The sequence below is a fragment of the Aedes albopictus genome, chromosome 2 (genome assembly GCF_035046485.1).
Source record: "Aedes albopictus strain Foshan chromosome 2, AalbF5, whole genome shotgun sequence".
NCBI classification, from domain to species: domain Eukaryota; kingdom Metazoa; phylum Arthropoda; class Insecta; order Diptera; family Culicidae; genus Aedes; species Aedes albopictus.
Window position 1 is genome coordinate 159,283,627 of NC_085137.1, and position 12,758 is coordinate 159,296,384.

A 12,758-nucleotide genomic window follows, 5' to 3' on the forward strand; every position below is an offset into this window, starting at 1 on the left:
ATCAGCGTAAACTTGGATAGAACAGTACTGCAGAACCGTTGTTGGTAGGTCATTTATATGACAACTGAAAAGTAGAGGACCAAGAACTGATACTTGTGGCACATCAAATGAAACTACAGCGCTAATAGAGTGACGTTCGCCGCAGAAGACCGTGTGCCTCTTACCAGACAAGTATGACTCCATAAGACTCACTACGCTAGTGAGAACCCAAACTGCGATTCCAATTTGTCCAAAATACAGTGACAGACATTCGTTTAGCCGAGGCCCAAAAGTTTTCAAAAAAGTGTCAGGAAACTCATACAAATGATTTTATGATAAAACTTTTTTATGTCAGTGACAAGGATGGGAACACTCACTTGCAAAGCGTTACACTCACTTGCTATTTTCTCAGCTCAGAAGCGTGCAATCGAGGAACGATGTATGGATGACTTTTGCATTGTGGTTTTGTCTAAAACTTTGCCGAATAGAGTAGGGGTCCCACACGCATACCGAAGTCGTGCGGGAGCTGCGAAGGCAACTCTCCACGAGGTGAATGTAAATTACACTCACCTCGTGGAGAGTCTCTTTTACAACTCTGTCACGACTTTGGTATGCGTGTGCGACCCCTACTCTATTCGGCAAAGTTTTAGACAAAACCACAATGCAAAAGTCGTTCATACATCGTTTCTTGATTGCACGCTTCTGAGCTGAGAAAATAGCAAGTGAATGTAACTCTTTGCAAGTGAGTGTTCCCATCCCTGGTCAGTGACAGTATCTCTAGTAATGTTTATGAAAAGGTGATACATCACACTGATATATACACTGAAACAAAAACGAGGGTAAAAACTCTTCACAGGTCATTTTTTGCCTAGACATTCGTTTAGCCGAGGTGAATGAAAATTTGGTTTTCAATAGAATTTTTGTAATTTCGTGAGTGTTTTTCAAGGATATACCCCAAGACATTTAGTTTATGACGTGTTAGCAAGATAATTGATCTTAAAAGTTTATTTATTTGTGAAATTCAAAGAAATATTACACAAATTTGTCCCGATAAGTAGAAACGATAATACATTGATTTATTTCAGGAAAATGCTTTCTGTAAACACTCTAATGTAAGCTTAACTGTATGATACTAGCAATACTATATGAATTAGAAGACCGCCAAGCGAAAGAACTGCAAGAAGAGTAGGAATTTTTGAACCCTGTTTATTTTAAAGCAGATGCTCATACAAAAATGCATGACATGGTCAAAACATTGGCTTATGCTAGAAATTTGAATACTATGGGTGCCATTTCTCAAAATGTGAGGCATCCAATGTATGTTATTTCAGCCAGAATACAGTCTAGCAGATATTGGGATCTATAAAAAGACGTAATAGTAGTAAAAAATGATTTTTCTGTTAAAAACTTTGTTTTTCTTAGATTTTTAAGCTGCACTCGTCGTGATACTTTTATTGGAATCTTTTAAAACACTTCCGATGAAAATACAACAAATCTCAACTTGAAAACATTTTCAATGTTATAACTTACTTATATGAGATGCATGTAAAATTAATATGGCAACACTTCTGAAAACGATCAAATTCATGATTTACAAGTCGATCTATAATGCAGGTCACCATACAAAATGATTGTGTTGGATATTATTCGAAATTTGGTAGTTTTTATTATTGAATTCCAAAAAATGTACAATTAGGCTAAACGAATGTCTAGGCAAATTTTCTATTTTTCTTGTATTTTACGGCCATAAAATAAAAAATATTTTGTTTCATCCCATTAAAAAGAACTTAAAATTATTATAGTTGCGAAAAAATATGCCTCGGCTAAACGAATGTCTACCACTGTAGTTTTCCATGCCGGATAGTATCAAAAGCTTTGGAAAAATCCAGCAGTAACAGTATACCAGAGCCATTTTTGTCGACAATGTTCCCATGGTCGTCGTATACTTTCAGAACAGCGGTTTTGATACTCTTCCCTCTACGAAAGCCAGACAGCAGATTATTTGCATCGATAAAACAGGTCATTTGTTGTTTTAGTAGCTTTTCAAAAGCCATCGACAAAGCAGGGAGTATGCTGATAGGACGCAGATTGATAATGTCGCGTAGGTGTCCTTTGTTCTTCATGATGTTGTTATGTCGGGTAAAAACTTAGAAGGTTTTCGGAGGGACGTAGAAATGACGTGTTGTGGTTTACAGTCTAAACACTTCTGACCGAAGAGTTTATTGTGAGTCTTCGATAGTGTACTTTACTCTCATGTTCTCTCAATTCCGGATGGTAGATCTCATGAAAAGAATTATCGGTTAGACTGGTTCAAACATAACAGATGCTATGTTTTGTTTTTCGTTTAGAAATTTCAAATAAATAATGTATCATCCATGGACCTACCATGGATGCAAAGATAGATCATCAATCTGGTGAGTTGCTTTCATGCTTTTCTTAACCCGTTCAAGCCCTTGCATAAAAATAAAACAATATAAAACGGCCTAGACACCTGTGTTTTTTTTCTATAGTCTCGTTCCAGAGAGCAAGTAGGGTAATTTTCCAATTGTTGCACGGCTAAAAACTCGCCTATTGTTGCACACTCCATGTTACTCTTATGGGGTGTGCAACAATTGGCGAATTTTTAGCCGTGCAATAATTGGCGATTTACCCTAATGGCTTTTAAGCCTAGACTTTAATGCCCGGGCACGAGATTAAATATATGTGTCCCATCCCAAGAGAAAAGACGTCAATCTTAAAGGAGTGTGCATTTGATTATTCTAAACAGAGAAACGCATGATATGTATTTGTAAAAATTTACGAAGGAACAACCTATTAAGTTTTTTTGTAAGTGTGAAACGTGAGCATAGCGCGAAAGATTACACATAACGGACACAAGCATTTAAAGCAACCCTGAGCTTATCAACTGATCCGGCCATTGCATTAGAGTAGATAAAATCATCATATATAAAGTGAGGTAAAATCAAAGATTTAAAAAGTTTTAACTTAGTTCCAGAGTCATAATGCTTAGTTATCAAACTCAATCTTTTCAAAGACCCATAAACTTTGGAGCATTGCTATTTATATGGGCATTCCATTTTAAATTATTTTTGAAAAGAAGTCCTAAATTTTTAGCATTATCAACAAGTTCCACTACTTCACCATAAATTAAAATTAGAGGTGGTTGAGGAGGAACTTTGCGCTTAGAAATAAGCACCGCCTTTGTTTTTTTTTTCTGAATTGATGGGAAGTTAATTTTCTTTAAGGCCATATGAATAAAGATTAGTGAATACTCTTTAGTCAGATCTCTGTGAAGATTCACAGAAATTTGCTCCACGACTTCACATAGATTTAGTAATAGTAGTTTACGCAACAAGGTGCATAATGACGATTTTTACAGCACGAGTTGTACATTTATCCAACGAGGCTTGCCGAGTTGGATAATTACGATGAGTGCTGTAAAAATCGAGTTCTGCACCGAGTTGCGTACAACGTTTTTTGCAAGTTCATAAATTACCGCTTGAGGATAGTTTTTAGCAAAACTTTTTCAACGAACTGCACACTGATGATCATAGCAATGTTTAAGAAAATCTGATTATAGCAGGTTATACTGTGCAGTTATCACAATTGTTCAAAACTGCGTCCAAAAAGCATCAAGAAGTTCATCAAAACTGAAAACAGTGCTGTAATGGTTCATTATGCAACGCAAATCAGTGCTGTAATGAACCATTACAGCACTGTTAGTTTGGTGAGGGAAAGTAGGCCTTTGGACATCATCAGCAAAAAGATGTACCGAACAAAATTCTAGAACACTTGGTAAATCGTTTATAAAAAGGAAAAAAGTACTGGTCCCATGACCGATCCCTGTGGAACTACACAGGGTGATGTGAAAGCAGACAGCTCATCGTTACAGGACACAGCTTGAGTACGATTTTCTAAAAAATTTCTTATCAGTTTGCAGCAGGATTTGAAAAATTGTACAGAGAAATCAATTTGTTGATCAATTTACTGTATACCACACGGTCGAAAGCTTTAGGGAAGTCTATTAATAATAGAATTGTTACGCCATTTCTGTCAACTGAATGTGCGATGTCGTCATGTACTTTCAACAAAGCAGTTTCAGTACTATGTTGACCTTTGAAGCCTGACTGGATAAGATGAATAAAATTCATTCTATTAACATATTGCAGGATTTGACCTCAAACACTTTAGAAACCGTAGACAGTAAACTTATTGGCCGCAAATTCGAAATAAATTTAACATTGGGTTTTTTGTAGATTGGAATGGCTTTGATACGTTTCCAATTGGTAGGGAATTTACTTGCAGATATTATTAAGTTAAAAAGGTGTTCAAAAACAGGTAAGGCATAGGAAATAATAATTCTCAGTTGGTACGGTTGTCCCCGTTTCTTCTTTCAATAAATCCGAAAAAGTTGGTCAATCACGTTATTCACACTGCCACACAATATAACTGTAGCTGTGCTTATAGAACTGTAAGCTGAGTAAAATGTAGAATTAGTTTAAGTTAATGTACACATGAATATAGATAAAAAGTTGAAAAGCAGGCATTGTTCCACTTGGAGTGGAACGATAAGAAGAAGAAGAAGAAGAAGAAGAAGAAGAAGAAGAAGAAGAAGAAGAAGAAGAAGAAGAAGAAGAAGCTTGATGAATAAAGTGGGCTTCGTGGCAGTGCGGTTAGCGGCGTCAGTCGTCTAGGCGTCTCGTAAGCCTCGGATTGCGGGTTCGATTCCCGCTCCAGTCGGGGAAAACTTTTCGTCAAACGGAAAATTCTCCATTGGGCCACTGGGTGTTATGTGTGTTGTCCGTTGTCTCGTGTATGTAATGTTCAGTCTGTGCAGCCTCTGGCTGAAGACGGTGTAGTGTCTTCTTTTAGATCCAACCAAGTTTTAAGTTCGAATACAGTTCGTGAGCTCGCAACCACTTCCAGGGTACTGATTTTCTTCCTCGTGCCCACATCTCTCAATCTACCAAGAAACCATTCCAGCAGGGCTCGCCGCATTGAAAATGTCCCCGGTCTCGTGCGTATGTAGCAAGTAACAACAAGCCAACTCAACGCCATCAGCAGCGGCGATCTAAATTAGAAGAATATAATCTCAGCGGGATATGATTCAATTTATTTTCATCAAATTGTTTGCCCGCCACCACCGTTGGCGTATTGTGCTGCTATGCTACACGTTGCGTTGCGTTGTTGTCGACGAAGGCTGGATTGTCGTTTTTGCTTTTGGTCTGCCACGCGTGCGGCGGCCTTACGTCGTCGTCGTTGTCGTCGTTTGTTGAGTTGACACAATGCGCCCAGAATGCCTTAATAAGACTGGGGAAGGAAGCGGAACCGGGGTTTGCTTTCCGCTTCGGTGATTTCTCGTCTGCCAAGCTTGTTGCTTATCGATAGGTACCAACAACGTGTTGAACGTTTCTGGGTTGTGGTGGCTTGGTCAATGGTGATGAATTTTTGATGTAATTAAAGATCCTGCGATAGCTTGGGGAGCAGCTGGACAATATAGAACTATGGGTCTACTGGAGGTAGTTCATAATTTAATAAAAAATAGTATGGTTTAACCAGGAGTCTGTTTCTGTGGAGAAATCATAATTGTATCGATTCCTGTTAATGGAAAAACAAAGGCCCAGCAAAAAAAGAAAGTCCAATACAATATATCAATACAAATGTGGGTTTATTTGAATATTGTTTTCTCTAGCTCACATTATTCAATTGCATAAAAAATTTCGTTATTATAAACAGTTTGAATCATCACAAAGTAACATAAAAACAAGAGCCGTAAGTCTGGAAGTTCAGAACTAATCTGCACCCTGACCCAGAAGCCTGTCCCTGGGCAAAAGCTCCACAACGTTGGTGGTACTATACGAAACTCAAGCTGGCTAAAGAAACCGGATAAGAATAACCTCCAGTTCACAGGAACGGCATTTAACTGCTGTGGCCAGCAGTGGTGGCATAATCACGTCTCGGGATACACTTTTTTTCCTCACACAGTTTATCTATCCAACCAACCAGGTTCTCAGACACCCAACCAAGTCCCGCTGCTGGCTGGTGTGGTCTGCAAATTAATCTTGAAATAAAAATAGATTGCAGGGAAAATTGGCGCGGAAGTGTTTTATAATCTCCCAGGGCGAGCGTAATACTCATTCCGTTTATCTCTCCTTTGGCTTTCTTTGCCCTTTTTTTTCAGACATCCAGCCGAGAATAATTTCTGAGTAAAGCCGTAACCAGCGCCGACGGACTGGCAGGCGGACGAACGAGTGAGTGGGTAGAATCCCAACCTGACCCGGGCGTAAGAATCCCTCCGCCCAGAACATGGAAAACACGACAACGGCGACGGTGGCGAGAAAATTGAGTTCGGTTCAGAGTGAAAAGTGGTAACCAGTGACCTAAAGTGATTAACCGAGAACCGCGCAAACCCACACCCGGGAAGCAGTGAGCGGGGTAGACATTTGCGAATTACTAAGGCGTTAGACTAGCCAGCCACAGACACAAAAAAAAGACAATCATCAAAATGAGATCGGACCTGGCAGACGATAGGAACATCCTGCAAATAGCGGCAGCCGAAATTGCCGAATCATCTGACACGAGCGGATTCTTCGAAATCAACAGCAACGGATCCAACGGACAGAATGGGCACCGCTCCGACGATCTGCTACAGCTTCCCGATGAGTACTTGACCGGTAACGTGCGGCCCACTTCCAGACCGAAACGAACTGCTAGACGACTACAAACGGTAAGTTTCTCTTATATATGCCTAAATTTTAATAGTCATTATGGTATTTATACAAATTCATTAATTTATTGTATGTTGAATTTAATTATTTGCTCTACAAGACATTCATGGTAACATTACACTAGTTTACTTTTATTATTATTATTATTATTTTTCTTTATTATCGAGATTTCCAGCCCTCGGCTGGTTCATCTCGTACTAGTTTACTAAATAAAACGGAATTTATTAACGACCAATACTATGCATGCCTAACCAAGAGCTCGGTATCGTATTCTTATTTTTTGAAACAGTTTTTGAGTAATAGCATAAAACTATGTTTTACATTGGGCTGCAAAACGATGAGTCAATAAGGAGAGCGTCCAATATAGCTCTGATCCTCACAAGTTCCTACCTCATGCTTCCACGGGTCAAGCGATGACAAAGACCGCCAGCTAAGAGTTGTGTGCTTAGCTGGTAGTGCAGCCTGGGCACTGTTGTTCTTCTGACTTCTGCTAGATTGAGGAGGTACGATTCGAGCGTTTGATCGCCAAGGAGATGCGGCTCAAACAGCGGCTGTTCTGGCATCCAGCGGCTGAATAAGAAATGCTGCACCACGCCCAGCTAGATCCAAGATGGTAGCCCCATCAGCGTGGTCGTCCCAGTGTTGGTTGGGACGTTAAACAGAACTGGCACGATGGCCCTCCGCCGAAACAGGAGTGTTGGCGTAGGTCCAATAAGCCACCCGTAAAAATCCCCATTGCGAATAACATAGGAGAAAATACGACTCGATACAATCGGCAAAGACCCACGCGACGAAATACGGACTACATACGATTGGAAACTTGGAACATGGAATTACAAGTCACTAGGTTTCGCAGGATGTGACAGGATAATTTACGACGAACTACATCCCCGCAACTTCGACATCGTGGCATTGCAGGAACTTTGTTGAATTGGACAGAAAGTGTGAAAAAGCGGGTATCGAGCGGCTACCTTCTACCAAAGCTGTGGCACCACCAATGAACTGGGAACAGGATTTATAGTACACATGGCTTGGTCAGCCAAAGCAAAATCAAGAATTTGACATAGGATTTATAGTGTTGGGCAAGATGCGACAACGTGTGATCGGGTGGCAGCCGATCAACGCAAGAATGTGCATGTTTAAGAGTTAAGGGCCGTTTCTTCAGCTACAGCATCATCAACGTTCACTGCCCACACGAAGGCAGACCTGATAAGGAGTAAGAAGCATTCTACACGCTGTTGGAGTAAACATACGATGGTTGCTAGCCGCGTGACGTGAAAATCGTTGTCGGCGACATGAACGCGCAGGTAGGAAGGGAGGAAATGTACAGACCGGTAATCGGGCGAAACAGCCTGTACGCCGTATCGAATGATAACGGCCAGCGATGCGTAAACTTTGCAGCCTCCCGTGGTATGGTAGTCCGAAGCACCTTCTTCCCCCGCAAAGATATCCACAAAGCCACCTGGAGATCACCCGACCATCAAACAGAAAACCAAATCGGCCTCGTTCTAATCGACCGTAAATTCTTTTCGGATATAACCAATGTCCGCACATACCACAGTGCGAATATAGATTCGGATCACTACTTAGTCGCTGTATGCATACGCTCAAAACTTTCGACAGTTATCACCACGCGTCGAAGTCGAACGCCGCGCCGCGGCTCAACATCGAGCAGCTGCGTAACGTAGAAGTGGCTCAAGACTACGGGCAGTAGTTAGCAGTAGCCCTACCAACGGAAGAGCAACTTGGCGCAGCTACACTTGAAGATGGCTGGAGGGACATCCGATCCGCCATAGGTAGTACCTCGGCTACAGCACTAGGCTTCGCGACTCCGAATCACAGAAATGACAGGTACGAAGGCGATTGTGAACAGTTGAAAAAACGAGAAGAATGCAGCATGGGCGAGAATGCTGCAACACCGTACGGGAGCGAATGAAGCACGTTACAGACAGGCGCGGAACATGCAGAACTCAGTCTTCCGGATGAAGAAGCGCCAGCAGGAACAACGAGATCGCGAAGCGATGGAAGAGCTGTACCGCGCAAAGGACACACGAAAGTTCTACGAGAAGCTGAACCGCTTGCGCAGAGGCTTTGTACCACAAGCCGACATGTGCCGAGATAATCACGGGAATATTCTCACGAGCGAGCGTGAGGTGATCGAGAGGTGGCGGCAGCATTACGATGAACACCTCAATGGCGACGTTGCAAGTACTGAATTTGGCGTGGTAACAGATCTAGGAGTATGTGCACAGGACGAAAAACTTCCGGCCCCTGACCTCCAAGAGATTGAGGAGGAGGTTGACCGGTTTGAAAAACAACAAAGCCGCTGGAGCAGATCAACTACCAAGCGAGCTTCTAAAATACGGTGGAGAAGTACTGGTGAGAGCACTACACTGGGTCATAACCAAGATTTGGGAGGAAGAAGGGCCCATATAGCCGAGGTGGTAAACGCACGGGTATTCAGCATGACCATGCTGAGGGTGACGGGTTTGATTCCCGGTCGGTCCAGGATCTTTTCGTAAAGGAAATTTCCTTGACTTCCTTGGGCATAGAGTATCTTCGTGCCTGCCACACGATATACGCATGCAAAATGGTCATTGACAGAGGAAGCTCTCAGTTAATAACTGTGGAAGTACTCATAGAACACTAAGTTGAGAAGCAGGCTTTGTCCCAATGAGGACGTTACGCCAAGAAGAGAGAGAGAGAGAAGTATTACCAGAGGGATGGATGGAAGGTATCGTCCAATCTACAAAAAGAGCGACAAGTTGGATTGCGGGAACTACCGCGCGATCACACTACCCGAGCAAAGTACAATAACTGAGCAGTAACAAACTGATAACTAGTGTTCGCTCCAGAACAAATTTTACAATTTTGTGTTATCAACTTGGTAGTTCATGTTATCATTACCTGTCAAACTGGGGGCATCATCGTCGACAACAACAACGGAAGTTAGTTATCAATAACCGTTGCAAATATCTTTCTGATAACAAAATAAGTTTTCAATTGGATAAAATTGATAGATTTACAGAAGTTGTTATCAGGGTGCCTTTGATGATAACATTATGAGATATTATATTGGTATCACGGGTATACTTGGTTGTTATCATGTTTGTTATGTTGCCTGCTTATTCAGCCACAATGAGAACATATTTAGTTAATTATTTTTGATATCAGATAACACAGTATGTTATCCGGTTGTTATGAAACTTTGCTCGGGTACTGAGCGCTGCCTACAAGATACTCTCTCAAGTTTTATGCCGCCGTCTATCACCGATTGTAAGAGAGTTCGTGGGGCAATATTAGGCTAGATTTATGGGTGAACGCGCTACAACGGATGATCGCCATCCGCCAGGTGTTGCAGAAATGCCGCGAATACAACATGCCCACACATCACTTGTTCATCGATTTCAAATCGGCGTATGATACAATCGATCGAGATCAGCTATGGCAGATTATGGACGAATACGGACTCCCGGATAAACTGATACGATTGATCAAGGCGACGATGGATCGAGTGATGTGCGTAGTTCGAGTATCAGGGACACTCTCGAGTCCCTTCGAATCTCGCAGAGGGTTACGGCAAGGTGATGGTCTTTCGTGTTTACTGTTCAACATTGCGTTAGAATGTGTAATAAGGAGAGCGGGGATAAGCACGAGTGGGACGATTTTCACAAAGTCCGTTCAGCTGCTTGGATTCGCTGATGATTTTTATATTATTACATTCGACTAAAGAGTGAAGCCAGGCGAATCGGATTAGTCATTAATGTGTCGAAGACAAAGCACATGATGGCAAAGAGCTCCAGGGATGAATCTCCGCGCCCGCCACCCCGAATTCATATCGACGGTGACAAAATCGAGGCGGTTGAAGAATTCGTGTACTTGGGCTAACTGGTGACCGCCGACAACGACACCAGCAGGGAAATTCAGAGGCGCATTGTGGCAGGAAATCGTGCTTACTTTGAACTCCGCAGAACTTTAGATCGAATATTGCATTGCATTGCATCGTCACATCCACGGCTAAGGGTTTCGACTAGATCATCGCTGGACAGATCGTCCGTGTTCATAAGCAATCGCTTCACAAATGCCGGCTTATCGAATCGCGAGGTCAGCTATCCCCGATGACGGTCAATGACCTTGGGCTGTTGCCGTCTTCCTCCGTGTTCCACTCTATATTGAATCGCCAGATGGTCACTGTGCATATATCCATCGTCGACCCTCCAATCTGAGCTAGGGTTTAGACCCGGGCTTCAGAAACTTACATCAAAGATGGACTCTGCACCGTTCCTACTGCAGGTTTTTTTGTCGCCTACGTTCGTGACGTCCACATTCAAACTGGCCATAGCCCAGCCGCTCACGTTAGTCAAGCGGCTACCCCACTCAACCGCCCAGGCAATGAAGTCTCCACCGATGACCACGGGATTCAATCCCACTAGTGCGCTTGTTAGCAAATTCAGCATACACGAGAGCTGGCATTCGCTGGAGCCATCTGCCATCTGGAAGGGGCATAACAAGGCAGTACGCTCCGTTGATTTTCGCTGTTGCGAAACCCTCGTGCGACGTGGAAATTATTTCCTGGACTGGAAAACGACCGGTTGTACAGATCGCCGCTAGGTTGGCCTTATCCGCTACCCCAGTTCCCGTTATCGGGAGGGATGCGGTATGGGTCCGATAGTAGGGCGGTGTCTTTTTTTTTTTTTTTTTTTTTATAGAATGAGGAAACCTGTTGGTTAGCAACACCGTAGGAAAACCACATTCTGCACTACCTGACCTTGCTCCGCGGCACGCCCGTTAGGGATTACTTCGTAGAGGAGGGGGGGGACTGTGCTTTCGCACTCTCGCTCATCTGTCAGCCATCACACTCGGCATATCTCTAGGGGGCCAACTCGACTAACTGTTGGTCGGCCCGCCATTTCCTTTGGAGGTGGAGCACGATTGTGGATACCGTGTTCGACACGGCATTCCACTCGTCCACCCCCGTACACATCCTCTCAATAATGTTATCGGGAGTAGTATCCCTGCCGCATACCTCTAACATGCTCGACCTCTGCTCCGCAAAACGCGGGCACTCGAAGAGTACATGTTCCGCCGTCTCCGCCCTGTTTGCACACTCCGGGCATGAGGGTGAGTTTGCATGCCCGAACCTGTGCAGGTACCACCTAAAGCACCCATGGCCCGACAGGAATTGTGTCAGGTGAAAGTTCACTTCGCCATGGGGTCTACACGTCCACCGGGACACGCTCGGTATGAGCCTGTGTGTCCACCTACCCTTTGTTGAAGAGTCCCAGACTCTTTGCCATTTCACCATAGACGAAGTTCTGGCGTTTCGTCGCGCACCTCTCGTACCTCTTTCATCGTAGCACTCAACATCCTCGGCCAACACCAGTGCTATCGGCATCATGCCCGCTAGCACGCATACCGCGTCTTTCGAGACAGTCCGGTATGCACTGGCCACCCTGAGGCACATCAGCCTATGTACACTCTCTAGTCGGTCAACATTCCTCTGCAGCTTGAGCGCGTTCGACCATGCGGCGGCGCCATACCGTAGTATGGACACCGCGACTGACGCGAGCAGCTTCCGCTTACTCGAGACAACTGCCGAACTGTTTGACATCATCCTAGACAATGCCATAACCGCTACACTCGCCCTCTTACAAGCATACTCGACATGACTACTGAAGCTCAACTTGTCGTCGACCATGACTCCAAGAAGCTTCAGTGAGCGACAGGACTCGATCGAGCACCCGCCCGTGGTGACCACTGCCTGCTGTGCAGACAGGCGGTTGTTCACCACCACCACCTCTGTCTTGTGGTGTGCGAGTGTCAGTTGCCTCGACCTCATCCAGCCCTCCACTATGTCAATCGCATGCGCTGCCGTCAATTCCACCTCTTCGAGCGACTCACCGTATACCACCAGGGTAATGTCGTCGGCGAAGCCAACCAACTTTACTCCCGGTGGTAGTGCTAGCCTCAGTACTCCATCATATGCCGCGTTCCACAGTACCGGACCCAAGATGGATCCTTGCGGTACACCTGCAGTGACATTGTACTGTT

At 43.8% G+C, this 12,758-nt stretch overlaps 1 protein-coding gene across 2 annotated transcripts in view; it reads left to right on the forward strand.

Annotated features, from left to right (window-relative positions):
- The first annotated feature begins 5,890 nt into the window (after positions 1-5,890).
- Positions 5,891-12,758, forward strand: part of LOC115258735 (class A basic helix-loop-helix protein 15) — a 75,176-nt gene continuing 68,308 nt past the window's right edge. The window contains exon 1 of one of the 2 annotated variants that reach the window (XM_062847489.1): positions 5,891-6,706. In XM_062847489.1, coding sequence (XP_062703473.1) covers positions 6,485-6,706 — 222 coding nt within the window. In that variant the 5' untranslated portion in view covers positions 5,891-6,484. The remainder of the gene's footprint in view (positions 6,707-12,758) is intronic. The other variant, XM_062847490.1, reaches the window with a different exon arrangement.